This window comes from Lates calcarifer, linkage group LG3 (assembly GCF_001640805.2).
Source record: "Lates calcarifer isolate ASB-BC8 linkage group LG3, TLL_Latcal_v3, whole genome shotgun sequence".
In the NCBI taxonomy this organism is placed as follows: domain Eukaryota; kingdom Metazoa; phylum Chordata; class Actinopteri; family Centropomidae; genus Lates; species Lates calcarifer.
In genome coordinates, this window is record NC_066835.1 from 15,539,922 (window position 1) to 15,567,863 (window position 27,942).

At 40.8% G+C, this 27,942-nt stretch overlaps 1 protein-coding gene across 2 annotated transcripts; it reads left to right on the top strand.

Moving 5' to 3' along the window:
• The first annotated feature begins 72 nt into the window (after nt 1–72).
• On the top strand, nt 73–27,918 carry LOC108889085 (TGF-beta receptor type-2). 2 transcript variants are annotated; one of them, XM_051067794.1, is made up of 7 exons: nt 73–95; nt 12,104–12,245; nt 13,165–13,355; nt 16,418–17,193; nt 18,095–18,236; nt 25,794–25,918; nt 26,706–27,918. In XM_051067794.1, the coding sequence occupies exons 2-7, from the start codon at nt 12,115–12,117 to the stop codon at nt 26,883–26,885; spliced, it is 1,545 nt and encodes a 514-aa protein (XP_050923751.1). In that variant the 5' UTR covers nt 73–95; nt 12,104–12,114; the 3' UTR covers nt 26,886–27,918. The 2 variants fall into 2 exon arrangements, with proteins under 2 accessions (XP_050923751.1, XP_018540924.1); XM_018685408.2 differs by lacking the exon at nt 73–95 and adding an exon at nt 9,100–9,440.
• Nucleotides 27,919–27,942: the final 24 nt, after the last annotated feature.

Consider the following 27,942-nt stretch of genomic DNA (forward strand, 5'->3'; position numbering starts at 1 on the left):
TAACTACAGACTCACAACAGCAAAAAAACACAGCTGATGAAGGCCATGAGATGCATCTGACAGCTGAGGAAGAAATCTAGCAAGTAGACCTTGGGGTAGGTATTTTATGTTGTCAAACTGCTGTTTTCAAGCTTAAAAATGAAACTTTAACCTCAACATGTTTTAACAAGGTTTACACATCAACAAATAGTTTTAAACTTGCCAGTGACTGATTAGTTAGTATAAAGACTGGAATGGAAACAGCTAGCCTGGCTCTGTCCAAAGGTAACAGGCCACTAGCACCTCTAATCCATACAAAAAATTAAATGACACATTATGGTGTTACAATACGTATGGCTACGTGACAAGCTGCAGTCCCTGCCATTTCTACGCTTTGTTTTGTGTAGATGTTAAACAAACAATATGTTAATTAATGAGCTTTAGACAGTTCCAAGCCTGCTGTTTCCCCTGTTTCCAGTCTTTGTGCTAAGCTAACTGGCTGAAGCTTCATATTTACTGTACAGACATTAAGGAAGTATCAATGTTTTCATCCAAACTCTCTGGCAAGAAATATGTACATTTCTACTAAAATGTCAAACTATCCCTTTTCAACATTTAATGCTTGCTTAAAATTACAGAGTGTTATAAATAATTTTAAAGTGTTACCAGGATTTTCAAAATCCATCTGTACTATAACCTTGTATGACTCTTTATTTTCCCATCTCCATCGATCTCTCTTTCACTGCCTCTGCCTCTCAGATGTATAGGCCTATGGTGTACATTGTTTTTCTATTGTCTGACATTGTTTACCACGTGGCCACAGTTCAGCTTCTTGTCCTTATCAGTGTTGGGTCATGGTGGTATTTCCTGCCTGCAACAAGAGCATAAGGTGGCACAGGATGAGTGCTGCTTCCTGTGCTGGCACACCCAACATGTACCCACTGGCCCCAATCACTCGGCTGTTCAATCAGAAAAAGTGTTATGGGGGTGCTTGTTAAGTTTGTTCTGAAAATACAGCACGTTTTCAGCTAATAACTCGTACTGTGCATCTGTTTGCCTCAGATCAAAGATAGCTGTGTGATGCTGACTAGTGGTTTGAGAGCAGCTCATTTGCAATTCGCTTGATGAGTTATTTCAAAGGTGTTTGTGCTCATTGGACAATATGTGGTGGTGTGACAGAAAAAGGTGGAGAAGGGGGTTGAGTCCTGAGGCGGACTCAGACCCACAGCAGTGCTGGAAAATGATACTTTATCTCAGCACGGCTCCAGGCTGCCTCAGTCATTGAAGGATGACTTTTATGGATTTTTAAAAAGAGAGTCAATCATTTCTGCTGAGATTTACTCAAGTGAATATCCTCAAAAATTCTGTTTTATGGGGTGGAAAATCTACTCCAGCAGCATCTGAGATGTTAGATCACAGGACATTAAAACTTTACTTAAATCTATGATGATTCAGATGGAGAAAAGAATCAAAAATACGAGGAAAACAGTGGTATCCAATGTAAAACCAGTGAAGTATTCATTAATATGATGAATATATAATCAAAATGTGTTGCATCCATGATGTCAGACTGTTACAGGCCAATATCTGGTTTTACATAAAAGGATAAATGTCAACAAACCAATTTATCAGTTTAACTTTTCTTGTGATATTTCTGTTTTCCAGTAATTAAGTGTTTGTTTCTTGTGTACCAACCCCTGTGACTCCAAACAGGCCCCTCTGGGTAGGGAGGGTCTTTGTGTGACATTAATATACTGTCTGCTAACATTTTTTTTATTGTGGAAACCTTATTTGCCTGGAATGTTGTTTCATCCCGATCTCAGTGCAGCCTTTCCCATGGGAAGTACACAGAAAAATCTTTGGTCTCATCAGGGGGAATCTGCAGATGTTTGTAAATACACATGTGGCTGCTGAGACCAGGGAGGACTTGCCCTTCAAACACTCTGATGTTGAATGTTTATTAGAAGTGGGTTTCTTGGGAAACCATGATCACTGGGCTCGCTCGCTCAACGTATTTGGAGTGCGGCCTGTTGCATGTCATTACAAATTGGGTTTTTCTTTGCATACGCCCATCCCCTCCATCTCCAAGCTGCATCGCACAAGTGAGCCAACTATAAATCAGTAGGTGCTGTTGGTATAATAAAACCTTCAGTGGTCCACTGCCATTTTCTGTCCCAAGGCCTGATATTGGAAGCCTTTACATTTACTACGTAGAAAGGAGAAGCAGAGTACAGAAACTTCATCTTATTAGACAGATGGAAAAAAACAAAAGTATTGATTTTGCAGTTCCATACATAGAGTTGATCTTACAGACACATGCACTTTCATATCAAAGCTACTCTTGCAGAAGACCTGAGAAGACGCCTTTACAGATATTTTATCTACCTAGGAAAAGCAGGAGAGTTACTAATAACAATAACAATGTGTCAATTATACATTTAAGTGCTCCAGTAAGTCCTAGCAGTGTGTCAGCATGCACAGGACACTGACACTCATTAATTTGATCATTTTAACCAGTGCTGTTCCTGTAGTGTCATGTCAAAATTACTTCCATAATAAAGGCCTAGTATTACCAGTATTGGAGGATGGATCCTCTTTATGTTCAGCATAACAAGCTGTAAAACACAACACTGACATATTATTAGCCTGACAGAACATGTCACCTGACGCTTGCTTATTTACTCATCCAGGATGCAAGGGGCAACATTAGCATGATTTTGAGTCATGTTTGTCCATCTGATAAATGAAAGTCCAATATATTGTCTCTCTCTTTCTTTTTTTTAAAGCTCAGTCTGCACAAACTCCTGAGGGAAATATCTGGTGCTCTTTAACTCCACCATGTTTACCAGCTTCTCACTAACTTTGTCTGTGTGCCGTTTGTTTTTGGGCTGGTAGTGTATAATGGCTTTATCAGAGCTTTTTTGCATTATACTTGTTCATATGAAACTTTTGAAAACTCTAGCTTTAACTGTGAAATAGAAGTGTAGCCTACTTATCATGCAGTGTAGTGTTATGTTATCGTTTACAGTATGTTACTTGATAATCACTGATTATGCTGAAACATATGATGTTAATGTTACAGGTGGAGGTCATTTTAACATCTGTGTCCAATAGGGTTTTTTAATCCATAAGTGCATCATATTTTAAAGCAATTTGTGTGATTTCAGTTTTTTAAAAGCAATATAACTATAGTTGTCAAAGCAGAGTAGAAAAGCATGAAATTTTACATTTCTTTCAAATTTAGTGAGTTAGAAGTGTAAGGTAGCATAAAATTGATATTTAAGTAAAATACCTCAAGACTGTGTTGCAGAACAGTACTCGAGTAGATGTACTTAGTCACTCCCCACCACTTTTTACAGTATGATTAAGTAAAATGCTGTGATGTGATGGAGAATGTTTCTGTGGTAAAGATGTCTGCAACATACAGTATGGTATCTGTCATGGCTCTTATTAATGCAGAGATCACATGCAGTGCATATGTTTCCTGTTTAGTATGCATGAAATTCTTTGATATACTGCGTTTTCTCCCTCACAACACAAGACACTTTGATTGTATTTGTGTGTAACTGTGTCTTTAACCACACTGTGGACCCATATTGAATCATTTTATTGGGCACAGCGCAACTAAATCTTCCCTCTCTTTGCTTAAATAGTCTTCCCCCTGTAATCTAGCTTTGGTGAATGGCATGACCATCATCTTTATCATCTTCTCTTTGCTCGCACCACAGAAATAGTCACAGGCTGGGGACCAATGGCATGACAAGCCTCAAGCTGGTTTAACCCTACACTGTGCAGATCACAGATCACAGCATGATCCCCCTTGAAGCAATTAGATACTTTGGATCCATCTAATCTGTGGTAAAAGCCACTGAAAATGGTTGATGTGTGGCATTATGCCCAAAGGAAAGAGTTGGTTTACAAACAGTATCTGTAGCGGAAGGAAGAGGCGGGTGGATTTTTTTTTTTCTGTCTTTGCTAGCTTTTTTGTTTTCTGTTTGTTTCCTTTCCTCTTTTTGCTGCTTTGTAATCTTTTAAATTTAGCATGAGGGGTTTCTTTTAGGTTAACAGTTTGTGCCAATTAATAGAATTGCTATGTATGTTTTACAGATTTTTCAATCAGCTCCACAGAGTGCCTAAATATACACTTTTAGCTTTGAATTTCACAAGGCTGCATTTTCTATTCTTTACAGTATAGTCAAGACTCTTATAGAATAAGTATACATGTTGTGTACAAATAGCTGTATCTCATTTGACCTCGTGTCTGTCACTCCATCCTCAAGCATGAAGCACATGGAGAAACAGGATGTTGCCTGTCATTCACTCACATGTTTGTTTCCCCCAGCAATGTGTTTTCATTCTGAAACAAGTTTTGGCACTGTTTTGGACACCTATTGATGTTCTGCCAGAAGAACAATAGCCCCAAACATGTTGTGATACCAAAGGTTGTAGCCTTTGGAGCTTTTAAGATAAACTTTCCCTTCCTTCACAATGTCTGACTAATGCTGGGAGACAAAGTCTGTTCACAGCAGTGGAAGAAGACGGAGAGAGGCTGCTGTCAGAGTGAGCCATTGCAACTTCCTTAGGTTTACCAATGGCACCGAGAAAACTGTGCCAAATCATTGTGTGGTGGTGTGTGAGTTATTGTGTGTGACTATATCTGAACCACTTAAAAACACTGTTTTGTGTGTTTGTACGAGTGTACATATTGACTCAGAGTTCCTCTGTACTTTTTAATTTGACACAACTAGCAGTAAAGTGTGTGCAATGAACTTAAAAACACAAGACTGTGTTTAATACTACTATCTTTACCGTCAGTGGCCCAGATGCCCACACATGTTTGTGGTTTTGAAAATATTCAAGTGTTTGTTTGCATGCTATTTTGAGTCATATTCCTCTTTTGAGTTCCAGTTGTGAGATGAATGTGCATGATACTTTGATGTTAAGGGAACAGTCTCAGATTTCAGGAAATACACACATTCATTTACTCAGGCAGAGTTACATGAGAAGAACAACACCACTCTTTATATCTGTACAGTTAATATGAAACTACTGTGAGCAGCCGGCTAACTTAGCTTAGCACAGAGAATGAAAACGGGGGAAACAGCTAGCTTAACTCTGTCCTTTACAAAATCCACCCACCACTAAACTCAATTATTAACACATGATATCTTTTTGTTTAATCTCATACTACTGATGTGTAACTCTATTTTTAAGACACAAAGCAGCTGGACAAAAGATACCTGGCATGGAAACATGAAAAAATGGATACACCGCCCATGACAGTGATGGGTATAAAACAGCAAGACGGGGACAAGACGTTTAGCTAGTCACCCTATTTGGGGCTGCTATAGCTGCATATATGAGGCTTTTGCCAAAGCCCACCTTCTGCACCTCAGGAACCTGTACATGTGTCCAGAGAGCAGAACAGTGAGGTGCTGTTTAAGTGGGTGTATGATGTCCTGTGCTATTGTGTTGGCAATATGTGTGATGGCCTTACAACTGAGCCCTTGGAGGTTGGGTGCGGCAAGACCTATGATTTTGGCAGTAGTATTGGATTGGTGATGCGTGTGAGTTTGGCCCAGCTTGTGTTTGGCAGGGAAAGTATGGATACAAAATACACGAAAACCTATCACGCTTTGATTTTAGCAAGTCTGAAGGACTCCAGAGATGAACAAATCCTGACACATCCAATTATTACCAGGATGCAGGTTGACTAGATTTGTGCTTTTCTTGTTTTTTGGGCTTTTTTTGTTTGTTTGTTTTTTTAAACAGAGAGATGTAAATTTCTCTCTTAACTCTCTTTACCTTCTCTTTCTAACTTGTTTTCACCTTTCACTCTCTGCCCCCTCCCACACCTCGTCTTTTTATGATGAATGTGCATTCATCTTAAATCCTTAGAAGACACTTCAAAGCTACGACTAACTATAGTATGTTATGCAGTGTTACTGAAATACTGTGAGAGATGATGTGAACTCTCTGGGGCAAAAGTGGTATCTGAAGGATTGAAGAGGCACATCCTGAGGCACATTCACCTGACAGATTGACATCCAAAAGACGCACTGTAAGTGAGGGAGGGGAAAAAAAGCCTCCACAGTCTCGAGAAACATTTCATATTCTACTTGCGTAGGCACCTCAATCATGTGCAATGTAACTGAAGAGGGCGCTGATTTAAAATTGCCTGATTGTTTTGTGCCACTATTCTCACAAGCAATTTGCAAGTTGTATTACATTTCTCTCTGCTATGCAAATAACACATGCCTGTGCTTGTGGGACTCGAGCGATGTGTAAAGATGTTTTTTTCCTTTGGCGTGAGCTGTATTTATGCATGTTATCTTGTAACAAAGTCTTGATTGAAAGTGGTTTACAAAGACAGGGCAGCAGTAACAGCCAGTGGACCAACAGCAGCAGATCAGTGATTAACCATTCTCCTCTGAGTTGAGAGTGGATCTGTTACCTAAGAGAATACACAGTTTACTGTATTTAAAAATCCTCTGCTTTCAAGGTCATCAGCAGAAGCAGATTTCTTGTGCAGATACCTGCACTTTCAGTTTAATAGAGGCTCTATAAACAGCTTTACTCTTTGTGGCAGACCTTCCTCCTCTGACTCTTAACAACAAGGATGGCCTTGATATGATGGTTTATTGAAAGATTACCTGTTCAACCAGTCCAACAGAGGCTAAAATCCAATGCCAGTGGGCACTGAGAGAGCACCATGTTAAAGAGAGTGGACAAAGAAATAAAAGACACTTTTACTTGGCTGAAAAACTGGATTATTGATCATATTTCATTTGCTTTTAAACCTCTTTAAAAGCACACATGCTGGTTAGAGTTTTGCGCTCACTGACACCTTCAAACCCTGCCAACCTGCAGCTAAGTCACATTAACCTGTCAAACTGATACCAACAATTTCCTTGTGAAAAGAAAGATTGAGCTTTCATAGTTTTGTTTTCCTGGCCCCTTTGATTTTTGCAATAGATTTAAAACCATATTGTAATAACACAATTTCCAGTAGTATAAATAAAATGAAGAAATCTGCCTTGGAGTTGAATTTCTCATATAAAGCTCAGAGCTCAATATACAGTCACAGTAGGGGGAGTCATCCCTTGTGTAAAATGCTACCGTGTTAAATTTCAGATACCAGGAACATGGAGTGAAAATACAAAACTTTTTATAGGGATGTTCTGCAGCTTCTTCTCTCTTAAGTGCCATGAATTCCAGTTTCTGACAGGAATTCAGCATCTCTCTAACTTCACAACACTTGCTGTGGCTCAGCTTAGTATTGAGTGATGATTCAATATTCCTGTGCACCCTCTCCTTTTGTGGCATACCTCCAGTTGGCAGCCTATGTGGGGGAGAGATCTTATAAGAAATGTGCATGCATTGTATGCATATAATCCTTTGTGTGGGCGAGACACCACACTTGTGTTTCCGCCTTTTTTTTTTTTTTTTTTTTTTTTTTTTTGTTGTTGTTGTTAAGCAGAGACCCCGAGAAAGGTGCAACGAGACTGACATCTCCGAGCACCTTTTGTAATGTGCCTCACGCTGTGCTTGTTTGCCATCGGTGTTATCTCAAGGCATGTGTCCAGAGATTTGTCATCAGGTTTCTCTGTTTGCCTTTCCACTCGACCAAAGCCGTTTACAGGAACGCCAAGCACCTGCTATTGAGTTTAATACCACTCAGGATGTTTGCCTGGTGCTTGTTTATCTGTGTTTGTGCAATGAGGTGGAAAAAAACTTGTTCAAAGACAGAGGAACACTGAGAAACTTGCACAGGGGGGAAAGCTAAAAGTAACAGTGAAAAAGAGGCACATGAAGTTACACTAAAAAAGTTCATGTTTAAATAAGCCTTTTTCTGGCACACTGGAGTGCTGTGTGTTTCCTGTTGAAGTGAAGCAGATAAAGCAAAGTTATAAAGGAGTTTGTTTTGGTGTTGTGGTCAGTGAGCAGGATGTTGTGACCCTCTGGGAGCCCACATGTGCTGAGGTCAGTGGGGATTGGCTGTTTTGGGCTCACAGCGCTGTCGGATCTCCACCTTGTGGCTTGGACCCCATCTTGCAGTGCTGAATGGCTGCCTGGCACACAGACTTGAGCAAATACACATGCACACAGCCAAGCGTCCACACCCACCCAGAGCCAAAAGTAAAATAAGGTCAGTGAAATGGCCTAAATGAAATGTCTTGCAAAGAAGTACACAAGGGCTTTTAAAAGCATGACACAAAATTTATACAGCTGTGTCTCTTTTCTTAGCCTGTGTTTGTTTACATTTTGGCAAACTGGCACAATTAAAAGTATGCCAAATTAGCCACTGTCAGTTCCTGTTTTATATGTACCCACGGATGTACAGACACCCATCAGCAGATTACTTTAACACTGAAGACAACTTAAAAACATGATGATTCTCAGGCAAGTTCTGAGAGTTATAAGGAGCACCTTTTTTTCACCAGCATCACACCAAAACAGGAATACCACAAGCAATACAAGAGCTGTTAGTAAAGCTGAGTGAGTTGGGTGGTGTAAGGAGGAGTCGACATCCTGTGTGGAGAGATATAAGCTCCTGGGTCACAGGGTCATTACTGAAACCTGACATCATGGCTCAAGTATGCAGAGCAAAAACACATGGCTGTAAAGCCCAAGCAATAGACTGGTAATTTATGAGTGTAATAGTGGACTTAACCTCTGTGTCTCTTCAATAAAAACCCAACACTGTGAGATATGGAGAGACTCACCATTTCCTATGTCATCCTTGATTAACTGTGAAGCCTGGAACCTCTCCAAGAAAACATGTAATTGAGTGAGTTGGAATGGACACCTAAAATGAGTTTACTGAGCTGCTGAGTGTGTGAAAAATATATTTTTTGTGATACAATTAAATAGAAGCAGAACCCTGTGATTTCCTTTGAAAGTTGACAGCTTTAAATTAGATCTGAAAGGTGTGACTACTTTGAAGTAAATCAGGGTGTTTGCATTTACTTGCAGCCCCATAGGTGAAGCCTCTGGTTAAGCTATTTTAGAGCATGTCATTTCAAGTCCTGCTCTGCTGGGTTTCAGCCTCTTAATGACATGGTTCAAGACTCCGTGAGCCACAGGAGTATGACTGAGACGTAGAAGAAGAAGACGAAGCAGAAGAAGGGAGGAAAAAAACTGTCCAACCCCTCTGAAGATTTCCTGTTTCACGAAAAGTGCACATACTGTGAGTCATATAGGGCAAGGGCAAGTCCTGCCTGGTGTGTTTACTCTGCTTCTTCTGCTCGGAGCTGTGAAGGCGTCTGTTTTTTCGGCAGAGAGCAACAGGCGGACCGAAACAAAGTCCGCGACGTCTGGATATTAGCCCGTTATCACGGCTTCGGTTAATTAATGAGAAAGAGAGGAGTGTGTAGTCCGTTTCTAAATGGAGCTACTTCGGTTTTCCGCTTTTTGGTGTGGAACGATACTCTTTGGTAGTATCCTGCTCGGGGACACGGGTAAGTTGAACTTTGTTGGCTACTTTCAGAAAGGCTGTCAAAGCGGCAGCAGCGAAGTAATTTCACGAGAGTCTATGAAACGTTATCGATCGCTACAAAGTGACAAACTGCCTCATTTGGGACAGCAGGATAAATTTTACTCATTATTTTCTACACAGGTGTTTCACTCAGGCTGATAGAACCTTACTACACAGCTTTTAATAAATAAAAGCCAAATTAATTTGAAAAAAAATGACAGAAAGTGCACAGGTTGTTGTGCCTTGACTGCCTTATCTTCCGGATATCACCTGTTGACCTTTAAAGCCCTCCGCAGATGGGTTATCTCCATCTTTGATGTGCAGCCACATTGCTAACAGGTCTAGCGGCCCCCTTTTGAGGAAGACCGCGTTTTACCTTCATCTGTCTCAGGCTCAGTCCCAGCGGCACCAAGTGGCTTTGGCTGCTCCTAATCCTCTTTCCCCCTCTATGCAATTATATGTAGCCCTGGGTGACAATTACTACCATTCATCCCCCTTCCATAGCCCGCCTCCTGGGTTTAAATGACGTGCTCTTTCAGAGGAGTTGCCCTAATGATATAATTACTCCGGCTCAACCACCTTCCCACCACTAGCACTCAGGCATGGACTATCCCCTCAGTGCTGATTTACGTCAAAACACCTTCACCAGTCCACCAGGCAGAGTTTTTAAATTGCTCTGTCAAATAGTTTAAGTCTGGAGTTCAAGTCCAATATTTTGATGTTTTTATTTGTGTGGGAGTCTTTCAGCTAAGACGAGGCCAGGAAGCAATATCCGTGTGCAATATCCTGCTAGCTTCTTGCAAAAAGTGCCTCAGTCTGGTACTGACTGAGAAGCAGCAGGAACAGGATGCCATCAGTGTATAGTGCTCTAGATTTGCTGCAGGTTGTAGCTATGGCATTTCTGTTGCTGCTGTCTTAACCCCACCCTGCAGAGTAGTGGGAGTACAGTGGGCTTTTTGTGCCAGGGTAAGCACTCACACACACACACACAGCACCTTTTCCTCAAGTCAGCGTGAAGTCGTGGGCAAACAGACAGCACACAGACTTCTTCACTGTCTGCTGACACTGTCAAGAAGTCTGCTTTCACTTACACTTCCCTGTTGAAAATATCTCGCTTTGTGGTCACATGACTGCACAAAGTCTTGACATTGCCATCTTCAAACAGCCACCTGCCACTTCACACGCATCACATGTTGGTTTGCAAAGGCTTTTTTTCACAGGATGTAGGTGTGTTGGCAGAAATTAACTCACTCTCTCTAGGTTTGGTCTTAAGTTGCATATTCTGACGCAAGGAACAGGTTCAACTTCCTGTGCACATGGTGCACACGGCATACAGTTGAAGTGTGGTTAAGTGGTTTTACTGTCACATGCTCCCACTCAAACTCTGTTTTTGTGATTAGTCTATGTTGATGTCAGTCTATAGTTCAAGTTGTATTAGTTCTAAACGTAAACTTGAAAGATCTGGAAGGGTTCAGTGACCAGTCTCTTACCAACTGGAACTCTTTCCAATTCTTTTTCACCCTCTCCCTCTCTGTTTACTCAGTAGACTTACAGTTAGTGGCCTAAGTGCACATTATCATCATAACACCTGGGTCTACACTGTGTACACTTGTACAGACTTTTCATGTACTCATGAGGGACTGCCTGTAAGACACATTTTTTCCTGATGATGCTTCAACTACCGGTGCTAGGCTGATCCTGGGAAATTAGAAATCCTTTCTTTAGGATTGTTTTTAACTCTTAAAGCCACAAGATCCACTTTCCACTACGTGTGGGGAACACTCCCTCTCAGAGAGGAGATATTACTCACCTTCCTTGTTGCTCAATCTCTCCATTCTATGCCAAAGATGGATGTTGCCCAGCTGATTTAAATCATTGCAAGGCCTAACAGTAAATATGCAGTTGCGGGGTTTCTGTAGAAATACAGTTACTCACCAACATGTGTACACACACACACACACACACAATACATTTTTTCCTCTCTCCAAGCATTCACTGATACATAACTTTGTCCTTCCTTTTTTTTTGATAGTCATGAACAGAGTTGGCATAGCACCTTCCTAGATGGGGAGCCGACTCATCAGCTTGACAAATTAGAGACTTCTCAGCGAGGAGATGCATCCGTGTTTTCTTTGTTTGTTGTTCTTGCCTGTCTGGCAGTTGTCTCCTGAGATGATTATCAAACCCACAGGCACTCATCACACAATCCTGTCTGTCTCACTGATATGGCTCTGCCTGCCGGCAAAGTCAAGTCTGAACAAGACCAAAGGAGGTGGATGCCACTGCGTGCTGCTCTTATTGTTCAGACTTCACAGGGAACAAGTCTGTCCACCCCTCTAGGAAGAAATACTTTGGATTTTCTTGTGATTATGTTGAATATCTGCTTGTATTTATTGGCAAATTCCAAAAGACTTCCACCATTTAATTACATTTGAAGTTTTTCTTGCTTTTAAAGTGAATAAATAGTATTTGAAATAGAAATTGCATTTCTAAGCAGTTTGTTTAACATTTTAATATCAAGTGCTGCTTAAACGATCCATTAAGCATTTAAGGAAATGGGTTTGAGCCTGTCTTGTGTTTTTAATTAGACTGTATACCCACCCTACTCACTGTCTCTCCTCTCTCAACCCCCCTCTCTTTCTCCAGAGGCCAGTATAATGAAGGTAAAGAGGCTGTGCAAGTTCTGTGATGTGCAGGCAACTACCTGCACAGGTAAGGGGAGCTGTAAGGTGGACTGCGAGATCACATCTATCTGCCCCCACGACGAAGATGTGTGTGTCAGTATCTGGTAAGTTGCTCACTCGGCTTAATACAATAGTAGTTTTGGTCATAAATGAATGATTAAGTTACAGTTAAAGTGAAAAGGGCATTGTTTATTATATCCAGACCTTAGCTCACACTACATGTACAAACAAAGAAGTGAGGAAATGAGACCACAATACAGAGCATGCTCTTTTATTAATCATATCAGGCATCATTTCCTATCTGGAGCCCTAAAATGTTTTCCTTAAAGTGACCTTTTCCTTTGAAGACTTTGTTAGTCAGCATTCTGGTAAAGACAGTTGACTGGATTATGATAGCATGAGCCTCTAACCACCCATCAACGTCAGATCTGAGTCCAAATGTGAGAAGCAGCAGGAAGCAGATTTGTGTTGGTATTAAAAGCTTAAGGCCGTGCTGCTGTTTCTCATTATATTAGCAATGTAACGGGCATGTTAGGAGCTGAGGTTTGCAGAAAGCTAATGGCACACGGACAGCAGCACCTCTTTAAAATGTCTCTCATAACGGCGCGGCCAGTGCTGCTCAGCAGGGAAGCGAAATTTACATATGTATGTTTTTGCAGGTTCAGAGTTTTTCCTTGTTTCCTGTTTGTAATGATATTTCAAAAATCATGCTTTTTGTAAATGTGACCTCTGTGTTGCTAGTCATTTACATAATGCTGAGACTGTAGACTGCTGAAAGAGACAAATCTGGCATTTACAGTTGCCACTTTATCGCTGCAGTGCTGAAAAAATGCATTATTTGCACAACAGTGGACCTGCCATTGTTACCTTGTTACATGATAATACAGATCTATGAAAAGGGGGCTGCACTGCCAAACTGTTTTGGCAATGAAGTCCCCTTTTCTGTCAAAAAGTCACTGGTCTTCAAATTCAAACTTAACCCAGTAAATGGAAGTGTTTTCAATGTGTGTTTCTCTTTCTAAGGAGGAAGAAAGATGACAATATCACCTTTGATACAGTCTGCCACAACCCGGCTCAGAAGCTGTATGGCCTGATCTTGGAGGATTACAACAACAGCAAGTGTGAGATGAAAGAAAGAAAGGGCATGGGTTCACAGTTCTTCATCTGTTCCTGCTCTGAGGATGAGTGCAATGAGCATGTCTTTTTTAACTCAAGTAAGTTAAAAGCAGCATTGCCTCTTTTTGTTTGTTTATTTTAGGATTAGGGTTAGTTTATGTTTGTTTGGTCAGAAGAACAAGTTGTAACAACACTGACATATAAAGTTTTTATGGTGAACATGTTAGCAAACAGTTGCCTATTTACATATCCAGCTGATTCAAAGCAACATTTGCATTAATTCGGAGTCATGTTTCCCATGACATGACAAATGTTTGCCCGGTCTTCATTCTGTCTCTAACTGGTGGGTATATCAGAGCTTGTTTGCTGAAAGCAGCTGCTTGCTGGAAACAGGTTAATGAGAGCAGAGAGACTGAACCAAAACAGTAAAACTGCGGGATGTAAAAACCAGAACAATTAGATAAAAGATGCCAAAACGCTCTGTGGAGCTGTGGGGAGCTGCAGTCAGGTGATAATGGTCTGTGAGTTCATCGCTAGGAGCCATCCCTTTCACACTGCACAGTCATTTGGCTTATATAATAATATTGATTAGTGCAGCTTTAAGTCATACAAAGTTACGTGTGTCCCTTATTACTGCATTTATTGGTATCAGTTTTCTTACTGCAGTGGACCAGTTGTGCAGAAACACTGCATAAACATGTAAGAAGTGGGACTTTATGGTGCTTACATCTGTACAACATAACATTGTAACGTCATAGTCATGGTTGACCTAATATTATTATGCCAGTTCCTATCAGCTTGTAATGTAAGGCGTCATGCATGAACGCTAACATGTGTGCGCTGCAATGCTCTCCAGATACATGATTACAAACAGGTTTCGGAGACACTGGCTCACAGGATCCAGTTACAATATTGGCTCTGGAATCAAATGTATTTTGACTACAGCATCCAGGCAATAATAACACAGAGGTACATTTCCGAGACCTGGCTCTGCACAGAGAGCCAAATTGAAAGCATCTGCACAGTGCGAACCACGTCATGGAAATCCATTTGCTCACTGTTGAGAATGTGTGTGTACTTTCTGTAACTTGTCAGTGACTAACTTGAGACTGTGTCGTAATGAAGGTTTTTTCAGTAGAAATAAACACACAACAATACCAGTAACTCGGATGACTCTGTTCAACTTGTGTATGACCAAGATCCCATTGTTGTCCCATTCCTGATTAAACTTTCACTTACGTTGTTATGTTTCCCGTAACTGAAGGCACTGCAAAAAACTTCTCAAAGCTATTACACAAGTTGGAGGAGAAAACAGACATTTTAATTACATACCATTTAAAATATGATTAGGGTTGCCACAGTAACAGTAAACTTTCTTTTCACACCAAGAGAGCAAAAGTGTGAATTTCACAAAATGTCAAACTATTCCTTCAACAAATTTTTCCGTTTACAAATAAAACTTAAGTCCAAGATTTTCAATTTAAGGAAAATTTTAATTAAGAGGTTTTAACCAGCTGGGCACTAGCTCTCCATCTGCTAAATGTAACATTAAGATGTAATTCACAGTTTTTTGCCACAACATTTTCTCCAGAACATTCAATATATCATTCTATGAGCGAGGCTCTGGCCAAAGCTGTCTGGTGGACTCCGGGAGGCACAGTGACAGGTTTGTTGTGAGAAATAGCTTCTCACTCCACGAAAATCAAAACAAACGGGCTGGGGCCATGTTGAGGATTTCAGACATGTGGTTTCCTGCTGAGAAAAAAAAATTAGAGAGAACCAGAGGGCTCAACTGGGCAGTCAACTAGATGCCTTCCCATTTGTCCTCCTCCCTTATTTTAACTCAATTCTGCACCTTTCATCTATGCTCACCTCTGAAATAATTTTTTATGTCACATTTTGCAACCAAAATCTTCAACTAGATGTAAAATTAAGGGCTGTAAAAACTGTCGGTGCGTGTGGCGCATAGAGCCACCAGACAAGACAGTCTATAAATGATTAAATTTAGAACTCATCAAACTGTGGACCAGTTGGTGTTTTCTCTATTTTCTTCTACTTTCCCCTATGTTGTATCTGGATATATACTTTTTATAGGTCTTCTTTTATGACTGCAGCTTCAAAAACTGGACCATAAACACAGCACAAGCATTAACTTTCACTGTTTGCCAAAACCGGAGTCGCTACCAGACACACCACCTCCTAAATTACAAGAATCAGACATAAACTATAAAGAGACACAATATGTGGTTGACTGGGTCAGGGTTTGGAGCAGTTTGCATTTGTGGCCTAGACGCTAACTTTAGCTTTCTGATACTTGTAGACATTCCACATGGGAGGGTCAGGTTCCTCTGCTGTTCTGAGAGTACTACTTTACTCTTAACTAGATACAATCTGCCAATCTGACAAAATTTGAGTTTTTCGTCTTTATATTGTAGGAGACAAATTGTTTTATGTTCTTGATCCTTCCAAAAAAGCACAAGTGGAAAAACACAGTGATTCAAAAAAACTTAACATCTTGTTCACTAGATTCCAAGAGAATAATAAAATGTCCCACTTAAAGCCTATAAACCTATTTTGAACTATGTAAATGTGGTTGACAAAATAATCAGTAGAGTACAATTCCATAACACCTGGGAAAACTAGTAATGGTCCTTGAACAAAATCCCAGGAGTCTTGCTGGATGCTGAATAGTGCAGACAACCATGGTAAAAGAACTAAGGCACTTCGTCTTAAGATGAAATAATACTATTATTTATTTATTCCTCAAACATATAGGTGAACAAACAGAGCAACACATCAAACTCTAGGTCTTCATCAAGGTCTGACAAACACATGATCACTTACTAAATGGATTTGCACTAAGATTGTTTTGTCAACTATTGTTACCAAAGTCAAGAATGGACTTCTGTTGATTGTTTTGGCCAATTAATGCAGGTCTGTTTAATTGTTTTGGCAGATGAATATGCCATAAACACAACACTGACATATTATCACCTTTTTAAAGTTTTAAACAATAACTCACTTATTTTGTCAATCTCTTGTTTGGTGAGAGCAGTGAGCATGAACTGATAAGTTGCAGGACGGAAAACCTCATGTATAAATACTGTATGTGGGTATTTTCATCCTCATCACCTGTGTCCTTTGACTTTTGTTCCCTCAGACATGGATTCCCAGGTGGTTGCAGTCATCTTAGTGAGCCTGGTGCCTCTGCTGGTCATGGCTGTTGTCGTCATCACTTCCTTCTACTGCTATCGGGTTTACCGCCAGCGGCAAGCCAGTTCCAGACGCAAGAAGGGTCCTCCACTGGACTTCAGCGATGCTCACGCCATCATGATAGACGACGAAGGTTCAGACAGCAGCTCTACACTCGCCAACAATCTCAACCACAACACCGAGCTGCTGCCCATCGAGCTCGACGTTCTGGTCGGGAAAGGACGCTTTGCGGAAGTTTACAAAGCTAAACTGAAGCAGGGCTCCTCAGTCAGCGAGGAGCAGGGCTTTGAGACAGTGGCCATTAAGATTTTCCCATATGAGGAGTACGCCTCCTGGAAAAATGAGAAGGACATCTTCTCAGATGCAGACTTGAGACATGACAATGTGCTTCACTTCTTGACAGCAGAGGAGCGGAAGGTGCAGAGACAGTACTGGCTGATTACAGCCTACCAGCCAAGAGGAAATCTTCAAGAGTACCTGACTCATCATATCATCAATTGGCACGACCTGTGGCTGCTCGGGAGTTCATTAGCCCGTGGAGTGGCTCACCTTCACAGCGACCACACCTCCTGTGGTCGCTACAAGGTGGCAATCGCGCACAGGGACATTAAGAGCTCCAACATACTCGTGAAAAACGACCTGACCTGCTGCCTGTGTGACTTTGGCCTTGCTCTCCGGCTGGACAACACTCTGTCTGTGGATGAGCTAGCCAACAGTGGGCAGGTAAAGCTCTCTAATCCTAAATTTGGGGATTTTTTTTTTTCTTTTTGGGTTCCATTTAGCTTTTGATCCCTTCAGAGATAAGAAATAAATCTTCTCATGTTGTAATTTGCACTGGCACCCCAGACACAGGCCATTCCAAGCCCTGCCATATATTTCTTTGAAGATATTTATCAGACCCTGAACAGAGCCATACTATCAATCAAATTTTTCATTTCTGATCCGCATCACTCAGGGACAGCGTCTCTAAATATTTGGCATTCTCTGCAGTATATATTATTCCCAGATGGATAATGCTGATAGAAATAGTGCTATAATTCTTCTTAGGTTGTCATTTTATTATAGTTGCAAGGCAAACAGACTTGATTGATTCTTAATGGACTCGTTACGCTGATGTAATAGGCCAGAGCCATATTAGACCGTGTTATGAAAATGACTCATTATAAAAAGGCCTCACCCTTTGCTGTGCAGAACACCTAATGCATTGTAAATGCTCTTAATGCATCTGGAGGAAGCTCCAGTGAACACATTTTCCAAAGCAGTAATTATGTGAAGACGAGCAATGTGTTGTTAAGCTCTAAGCTACCTTTGTTTTTCCAGTTATTTAATACATCAAACATGTTTTGATTCACATAAATGTGATATGACATCTCACTGCAGTACAAAATTACCACCTGTCTTACCACCCAAGATTAATGCTGCTGAATAGCTCTTACTGCTAAGATGTTCTGCTTGGCTTGGCTTTTTCCAACTAAACTACTCCCTTATTTTGTGGTTTATATGCAGCTCCCTGTCTTAAGCCATACAAAACAATATTATGCGTTCTCATATCATTTATCATCATCATGGGTATCAAGGCCTTCAGTGACATAGATCTATGTCTCCTTTTCTCCTTTTTTCTCAGGTGGGTACAGCCAGGTACATGGCCCCAGAGGTGTTGGAGTCGAGAATCAACCTAGAAAACATTGAGTCTTTCAAACAGGCCGATGTTTACTCCATGGCTCTCGTGTTGTGGGAGCTCATCTCCAGGTGTAGTGCAATTGGAGGTAAGATGAAGTGCTGCAGATCCTTTCTAAAAACATTTCAGGCTGTTCAGATCTGTGCTGTGTATTGAAAGCACACAGCATGAACAGGTTAATGTGCTGTGCTTCAGATCACAATCACAGATTTCATGATTGCAAAAAGAGTTGATGGGATGCCTCAGTGAGAGAAATTACTACAGTTAATGTAATTATTAGATCAATATTTGAATTTGAAGGGTAATAAAGCAGCTTTAGAGGGAAACTGCTGAAAGCTAATATTTTTAAATGTTTAGATGTTTCTTTTTTATGCCAAATAATTTCATCCAAATGAGCCGCGTGACCGTGGGACATCAAAGCCTCCAGTGAAACCTAATCAAAATATTTTGCTGTTTTTAGGTTGAGCAACTTTTAGTAAACTGATAAATTAGGCTTTCAATGAATTATTAATCAAAATAAAACATTACTGAAGGCTTATGTCAATAAATAAAAGCTTGAAAAAAGATCAAATTTTCGATTACAGTATTTAGCTACGTTCAAGGAGGAATACAGGCCAAAGTCAGTTTAGCTATACCACACAGGAAATATGAGATTAAGTATTTATGTTACCCATCTGGCTTCCTCTCTGTAGAGAAGTTAAAATTCTGAGACAACTAGAGAGCAGCAGGGCTGACATCAGTGTCTCACTCAGAAATACCACAGTAGATATTTGTTTTCATTTAGGTTTTGAGCACTACCTGAAAAATTGACTACAAGTAGTTTTGGTTTCACAGGAGGTTATATGTGGTACTATTTCTCGGCCCGGGGCTCAGTAACATCCTGTAGTCTCACAGTCACCGCAAGGTTGCCAGGTAACCAGCAAAGACTCCATGAAGTCCCTGCCAAAATAATAGCCAAGCTCATAAGCCCAGCCAGACAGACATTTGAGTGGTATTCATTTTCTCCTTTAATTCTCAACAAGAATCACCTATTTCCCAAAATGTTGAACTGTACCTTTAATCAGTATTTCACCTTGCTTCTCTCAGCAGTCTCTTTGTGTATTATGATCAGTTATGTTTTGTGGACACCTGATCTAAAAATGATATTTGTGTTTCTGTTGCCAATAATGTGTTGCCCCCTCTGTACACACAGTAAACATCACTTGTGACCTTTAGTTAATAATTGAGATAACCCACGTTTTCCCTGGTAATTTAGAGATTAGCCCGGGTCGTAAAGCGTAAAGGAAATCAATGGCAGCACTGATTGATGAAACTCCCATTGGAGCCTGTGTAAAGATCCCCAGAAATACTGTAAAAAGAAAAATTGCCTCTGCAGCTCACTTGACCTCTGAGGAATACAAGCACATTGACGCCTTTGCCAATTAGGTGCCCAGTGACCAACTCCACCTTGAGCTCACACAGTAGATGTGTGACGCTGTGTGACAGGACTTATGTGTCTGTCCTCCACGTCCCATTAATCACTGTGGGAACAAAATCTAAAAGTGACAAACACACAATCCATCTTGTAGAAGTCTCAAGGATCAGCTTTCACTTTACTAATGTACCGTTACTTGTGTTTGTCATTCTGTAGCAAAAACAAGGCCAGGATATGTGCAAATAATAGAAATGGGTGATTATCTGAAGGCGAACCACAGGGCAGTATTTCACGTCGACAGTCAGTCATTTGTTTTCACTTCCCTTTAGTGTCTCTGTGGTCCAGTTTGTTTCTGTGACTGCTCCTGTCTCCATTGTGTCAGAGCAGTGATTGAAAGCCGGGTTCGGGCATGAACACTTCTACTTGGGCGTTTTCCTGTTTTGCCCCCACGTTACCCCCCCCAGGGGGCCCCCTTGAAATGTATCGCACAGTCACACTTCCCAAGAGTACTCTGAAGGAAAAAAAAAACACGTCCAAGTGACCCACAATCCCCTTTGCTTTCCTTCCCAACAGTTAGAATATGTGTGCCCAGCGGGTACACCTTTGAAAACAAAATAGACTATTTCCTGTTTTGCAAAGAGCACAATCCCAAGACACACTGTTTTTAGCATGAAGTTAACTTTGTGAGTATAGGATGTCTCGCTTGTATGAGGATGTCTTGTGGCTACTGTCTCTTGAGAGCGGACCAGACAGGATACATGTTGGTAGAGATGGACTAAACGAACCCAGGCCCACTGGATAAAGGTTAGTGCGGCTTCGCTTGGCTTCCTCTTGAGGGACAACAGCTTTATTCATCCCACTCATTTTCCCCCATCCATTTCATTCACTTCTGAGTTTATGCTTATGAGTCTTCCAGTCCCCAACCGTTCATTTATCTAGATCTCAACAAATAGGAACACTGTAGACGGCAGCAAAAGTTATTTTAAACCCAGTTTAACCACATTTTTCTGAATGTCCTTGCACAGAAACTCCCTGTCATTCTTTGCCTCTAAACTTGACACTCAACTGTGTCTCTACATTTCTCTCCCCCTCTCTGTGCCTGTCTTTTTCCTCCTACCCTGAGGCAGGTGAGGCAGCAATTAATTACTCTCACAGCACCGCAACACTGCAGACAGTCAGACAGACAGAGACAGGCGAGCGTAGATTTACTGGAGAAAGGGGAAACAGAGGGGTTCCCGTCCCACCCCTGGACCAGAATAGAGACTAAAGATAGAAGCTGCTGGGGTAGTTCATGTGTTCTCTGTATATATCTCTGTCCACTTTTTCTAGACTTGGCAATTCCCCTGAGACGAGCGGAGGGGTGACGTCTGTAGTTCATTAAGTTGAAAACCAAAATGATGACAAGACGTTCTCACGCTGAAAGGTTAAAATGTCGTACAAACACACAAATCCTCCCTACCTTAATAAATCCTGAGCAAGGTGGGAAGAATAAGAAATGAGATGCTGTAATTTGGTTTTGCTTCACTGGCAGCTAAAAATCTCCTTGCAGATAGTAGGCTGGCAGAAATCTGGTATTGATTGTGGAGTCAGAGCACCATGAGAGTAAAACTGATGTTTACAGACAGAGTGTGCTTAAAAAGTTTCATGCTTTAACGCCGCCAGTCTCTTGTTTTTCCTGAAGTTGCCAAGTTGTCCCTGGAGGTCGGTGAGTCACTCATGACTCTCTGAGAACTCACCTCACTTGAGACAAAATATGAACACATGTGAATGCACACACACACACAGTGGGAATGACACATCCTAGGGCATCATTATAATGACCTGGGTGAAACCTTGGTTTCCTATATTCTCTTTTTTCTCTCATGCCACCTGCCTGTGTGTGTGTGTCTGTAGAAGACAGATGTCTGATCAGCTATCTCAGAGTCTCAGCGTTTCAGTGGCTGGCAGCCACATAGCCGCTCTGTCAGTGTTTCCGGGGCTGTGGTCTGATCTGAGATCTGCCAGGCAGGAAGAACACAGCCGTCTGTCGACAGTGCCAGTCAGCCAGCCATGAGCCATCATTTTGCTTTCTTTATCTTCCAAGACTATGAAGACAGAGGAAGAGTTAGAGTGAGAGGGAAACGGTAGAGATCAACACACCTCACAGAGGAGGAAAAGCTGGACTTAAGGCTCAGGCCTTTTTATCTCTGCCTCTGTTCCCTAAAATGTCTCTCCTGTATAATTTAGCTGGTCCAGATTTAGGGCTTGGAAAGCCTATGAGGGCGTTTCTCAGGCGGGTGGGGCTAAGTAGTGGGATAATAGTGGAGTGGTGTTGAACGCGAAGCTGCAGACAGAGAAATGCCTTCGGTCCCTAGAGGCAGAGGTTGGGCTAGACTGGAGAGGAGGGAGGAGAGGTTAGGGCAGCTGCTCTCCAGATGTCAGACCATCAACTCCTGAAGGACTGGAGGGCCTGTTGGGCTGGAGTGTGTGCATGTGTGTGGGGTCTGCCATAATCCACATTTGGGGTAACTCGGAACTTCAAACCACTTGATCAGGAATGAATTGGGGGACAGAATGTGTGTGCCCAATTTGGTTTCACTGAAGTTGCATCCAGCGTGAGCTAAAATAGCTTTGGTCATCTTTTAATGGGGTTAGGTGAAGGTTAGGGTATGTATCAGCTATAGTTAATGGTAGGGTAAGCCTCCAGGGTAAGTCAAAGCCATATGTTCAGAAGTAAGTTCTGCTAACGTGTAACGCACACGCATGCATCTGTACTAAATGAGTTTAACAACCTGTGAGGAACACAAAACAAGTGTCACAGCCACCAGCAGCCTAATGAAAACCAGCAGAGGCGGCTGGGAGTGGATTAGTCAAGCTGCTGTTCCAGACTCAGGCAGACTTTGGGAAACAGACAATGTTATTGTGATCACATTACTAATTTATTTCCAAGTGCATGTTGAAACTCTGTTTGGATCTGTTTTCCTGCATTATTTATGTGTTTAGGTGACAGGATTTCTGTTCTTTTTCTTCAGTATTTATGCCTTGTTGAGAATAATTAAACAAAAATGTTAACTTGGAAGGGCAGCAGTACAAGAATATCAAACAAAATATCTGGATTCTGCTTGCTTGTGATAATTTCAGATGGTTTGTGTTTCTTGTTGCGTTTTGTTTTAGTCCTGTTTGGTTTGCTACTGCGGTTTGAGCACCGGTATCTAAACATCAACTAAACATGACTGCACTGTCATGGATGTATATCACACAACTTCTGAGGGGTGACATTCATTGAGAAGTTTCCCTTGCCTACTTTTGAGGCTAAATTTAACTGAATTTCTCTTGGCTGCAGATCTCAGACAGTTTCTACAGGCATGCCTGACAACTGGCATGGAAAATAGACATTACGGATGAAATATGTGCTAGCATTGCAAAATTCACATCACTACATGTCAGCTGTCGTAGAGACGTAGTGTAAGTTCTTGACTATAACTGTGCTGAACTTGTTATATGGCTTTGCAGAAATCTTGTCAATATGCAGTGTGTGACTTTTGCCAACCACAGCATTCCTCACTCACCCCGTGTTGTGTTTTCAATAGCTTTTGCTAGTTCAGAGTTTAATTTAAGGTTTGCCTGGAAAAACCATCTTTCCTTTTTAGAGCAGAATTGGCTGATCTTTCCATCATGGAATACACACTTTTGTTTACACTACAAAGTGCTCAGTAGTATGATTCATATATTTTGTGCCCATTGTTTGGGGATGAACACATAAACATGTTTGGCCAACAGTTTATGAGGTGGACTTGCAGTGTAGCATACAGTTATCCACTCTCTCTGACCTGTCAAAACGAAAAGAAACATCTGTCTCCTCTTCTCTTAAATATTGACTGATGGCTGGGTGGGGTTGTGTTTTCACTTTTACGCCAAACCAGAGGAACTTTGTTTGCAAAAAAAGTAGGAAGTTTCAGGTTCTGTGAAGAGTCTTTGTCCCAGAAGTCTCCTTTTCCTGTCAGCAGGCTTCATAATGTCCTGTGAGCTTTTTCTTAACATGTTTTGAAAAAGTGAAATGAAACCATCATCTGATTCATCCTACAAACTGTATACTAAGAAGTGGATGGTCTATACCAGTAGTTAACCCTGATCGACACTTTAAGAGAACACTTGTACATTTATTCCTTAAATACTGGCATATCCTCCTGAGAACCAAGGGAAAAAAGTGTCTTACAATTTCTGTTTTTGTGTGATTTCCTATCTATTTGGGCCAAAAAAAACACCTTACAATTTTAATTTTTTTAAATATATTTTTTATTTTAATTTCACAGCATGTCCATTGTAGAGGACAACAGGACGATATCTGTGTGAAAATAGAACTAAATTTAGAAAACAAGAAAAAAGGAGCAGATTATATCTTTGGCTTGGAAGGGTAACTCCAAATACTTAAGAAAGATAAAGGTGAACAAAATGTCCATTATAAAGGACATAAATGAATGGTCTCAGGAGGATATATAAGTGTCCACATAACGTACAAGATGTGTCAGTTTACTTGCCGAGACAACATGTTTGTCTCGTGACTGCATGGCAGATTACTCCACAGCTCGCTGGCTCCAGCTGCCACTGCTTTGTTCCAGTTCTGTAAACTCTGTGGGACAGATTTACATAAAGCAAAATGCAGGACAGATCTGAACTGGGGCCTTTCATTTAGTTTATGTGTGTATGTAGGATCTGGTTTAATTAGGCAGCAGCTAATTACACGATCAGTGTCTGCACTGCCTTGTAGGTGTTTATTGTTTAAGTAAATGAGAGCATAAAAGACACCGTTTGTAGGGTTTGCTTTAAAGCTGTGCACTTGGAAAAAGAAATGGTAACCAAAGCAACGACTAAAACAAGCTCTGCTACAATACACTGTAAATTAAAAATCCAAATAAAGAAAAATACTCCTACGTTGCCATAGACTAATTACAAATAGTACCTCCATTACACACATAACAGCCTCTAACAGCCTATAATACTGTATATTTTACAGCTTAATGACACTAGATAGCAGCTATAAAATCATTGTCAGACTCTTACACTGTTTTTGTTTTTTATTAACATTCTTAATTTTAATCAGTAGTCATTATTTTAAGTGATATTTTTTAAGTGATACATTTCCAACTTAGAGTAAATAGTCATTTTACATTTTGATGTAAAAACACAGACTTTCAGTGTGTTCATTTCACCCAGTCGGGTTTAAATTTGTCGTTAAAAACTGAAATAACAATGTAGTCTTCTCTAAAAGTGTATATCTGTCTTTCTAAGTAAGGAAATTACAAAAGGTATCCATTCTGACCCAGTTATTGCAACACACCAGAGAGATTACTGTTTTCATCAACAGTCAACAGAGACAGTCGATTTGAAGCTTTTGAAACAGCCTAAAATAAAAAAAGTGGAAATTCTGTTGTCTGTTTGAAGGCTTTTGTATGTCTTTGTCAGGGGTTATTAGTGGAATATCGTGGGAGTCTCAAACTGGCATTTCGCCCCTGGTCATCTTTTAATTATTAAAAATGAGCTAATTATTTACTTCAACATCCTTCACACAGTCATGTGCCTCATCAGGCTTCTCTTGTCTCAGCGGATATTCTCTGAACCATGTGTTTTCTTTACCAGCTCTCCGCACTTCAAAGTGAATTGGAATTTTATTTGTTGTTTTAGTTCAAGGATATATTAATTCAAGTTAAGATGAATTTGCTTTGGAAACTCTTGACCCACAGTTTCCAGACTATATCCTCCACACCAGTGCTTTGAAATCTTGCCCTGAGTAAACTCAACGGGTAAATTGCCTTTGACAAGCACTCTGGGTTTTGTTGTGTAAGAGCGCTGACACAAAGCCAGAGCTGCGTTGGTGAGATACTTAAAGCCTATTGATGCTGTGGGTAAAAAATGTGATGATAATAAGTGTTTCTCTTCAGCAAATCTGCCCCTCAGCCCTCCTACCAGCAGCACAGGAATCTTCAGCTGTCTGTGCTGTTTCAGAGCTATTTAAAGTTTGCAACCTGCAGTTTTAATTTAGAGCACACAGTGAATCCTTTGAGAGGTGTTGTTGATGTGTGCGTCGTGGGGCACTGCCATCTGATGTAGCCTCCTCCACTTGAGAGAGCTGTATCAGTCAGTCGATGTGAACCTGTCTTAAAGTGTATTGCTCGTCTAAAACAACCATAGCTCAACATTTTGATGACATTTTGTACCTATCTCTTGTTTGTGTGTTTGTGTGTCAACATGCAGAGGTGAAAGAGTACGAGCCACCCTTCGGGAACCTGAGGGAACACCCGTGTGTAGAGAGCATGAAGGACAGCGTTCTCAGAGACAGAGGAAGACCTGAGATCCCCAACAGCTGGATCAACCACACGGTAAGAGGCACCAACACATACAGAACATACAGTCTATGGCAAATTGATGCTGTGTGAATCAAGTTTGTGCCGAGGTGAGCTGATGAACTAACCTTACACTGATGTTAAATGTGTTGACTATTGTGTACTACCACTCAAACAGAGGAACTAAAGCTAAGAACAAAACTGAGAACCAAAAGTTCTTTTTCTGTTTTCATTTTCACCACATCTTAAAGAACAGTGAAGACCGGGAAGATTAAACCGAGTAGAAATTTAAAATAGAACCCTGTGTTTGAGATGCTGCATTCACACACAATGGAGTGACAAATACAAAGTCAATTTGAAGGTCAGTGTTTTACCATGGCATGGCTGATGTTTCAGTGAATGGATTAATTAAAAGGAGTTGTGCGGAGGTGGAAACAGACTGAAAAGGTCAAAATGTCTGTCGCCAAAGTAGAAATTCTGCTGTGTTTTATGGTCTTTTATTTCTGCTTTAGAACATAATCGCCATGAAATTATCAGCAAATAAAGTTTTGTTTCTCATGTTGATTTGCTAGCTCTTTCCACCACCTCTTCCATAATAGTCTTTATCTGCTAGAACAGCCCTGAGAGGAGTTCACATCTGTAATTCTGCAGCATTATACTCTATTCATGTGACTCTCACACATAAACACACGGATGGAAACACATCAATACACATGAACGTTCATAGTTTAAGCTGTGGTGATGATACTTTGTCTCAGTCCTACTTGCCTCAAGTCAATATTATTGACCGATTGACATCTGTGCTCCACTGCCCCCCCTGCAGGGCATCCAGATGGTGTGTGCCTCCATAGAAGATTGCTGGGACCATGACCCGGAGGCCCGTCTGACAGCCCAGTGTGTTGCTGAGCGCTTTGATGACATGGAGTACCTGGACAAGCTGTCAGATCGCTCTGACTCAGAGGAGAAGATCCCTGAAGAAATCTTTGTTGTGGATGAGAAGTAGAGTTCAACAGAAACACTGCCCCCACCAGGGCAGCTGAGGAATTACAACCAAGCAGCTGGGAGAGAATGACCTTCCGGTGGATGTATTGTTTGCTATGGGTTCATCAGAGACGTGTGACCAAGGAGCAAACTGGAAAATCATGTTGATGAAAGTGAACTGTTACCAGAGATGAGCTCACATGCAGTATACAGATCAGGACCAACATAAATATAAACACCAGACTGACCTGATTAGTTTTCTTCTTCATGCTTCAAAGACTGAATCAAGTCATAAACAAACAGGGAAATCCCATTATTAAGCTTTTTAACCAAATACTATTTGCACTTTATCAATATCTATGCACACCAAATGATATATGTATATGTATTTAGTGTGTTTTTGACAATACTTTTCAGGTATAGGAAATAAAGGGACAGTATGTATTTAGAAAAGGGGGTAAAAGGGAGTAATGGAAAAATATTAAGATACTTAATAACACTAAAAATATTAGACTGCCCACATATGTTTCCCAGGGTGGCCTTGGATAAGTGTCAATGGACTGGATGACAGAATGACAGTGCAAGTATAATTTATTGTGGCATGAAATAGAAATTACCTGAAGAAAAGGAATAGAAAACCCACCCAAGGCAGTTATCTGCAGGGAAAGCTGATATCAAATCTCAAGGACAATGACCTGTAAAATAAAGACGGCAAAATCAGCCTGAAAGGAGAAAAGGGAACAGATAGGTGTGTGTGTGTGTGTGTGTGTGTGTGTGTGTGTGTGTGTGTTGTGTGTTTGTGTGCACATGTGTATTACTCAGAGGACTCCGATCCCAAAAAAGAAAGTCTGCTTAATCAGACCAAGAGAATAAGAGGAAGAGAGATATGTATAAAGGACTCTAAAATGGAGGATCTAGCCAGCCTGCCTATACGCCTTAAAGGCTGAACTTGTTTGTAGACGTTTTGTTACAAAAAAGGGAACTCGAGTTCAAAAAATCAATATTAAAACTCATTTTTGTATAAAAGTGTAAAGTCAATTAAAAGTGTTATAGTACTCAGTGTGTCAATTTGGTGTTTT

Excerpts from the sequence above, each read along its gene's own strand:
- LOC108889085 (XM_018685408.2), top strand. The coding sequence starts at position 9,368 with ATGGAGCTACTTCGGTTTTCCGCTTTTTGGTGTGGAACGATACTCTTT. Across the intron at positions 17,194-18,094 it reads AGCTAGCCAACAGTGGGCAG|GTGGGTACAGCCAGGTACAT; the intron begins GTAAAGCTCTCT and ends CTTTTTTCTCAG. Across the intron at positions 25,919-26,705 it reads ACAGCTGGATCAACCACACG|GGCATCCAGATGGTGTGTGC; the intron begins GTAAGAGGCACC and ends CCCCCCCTGCAG.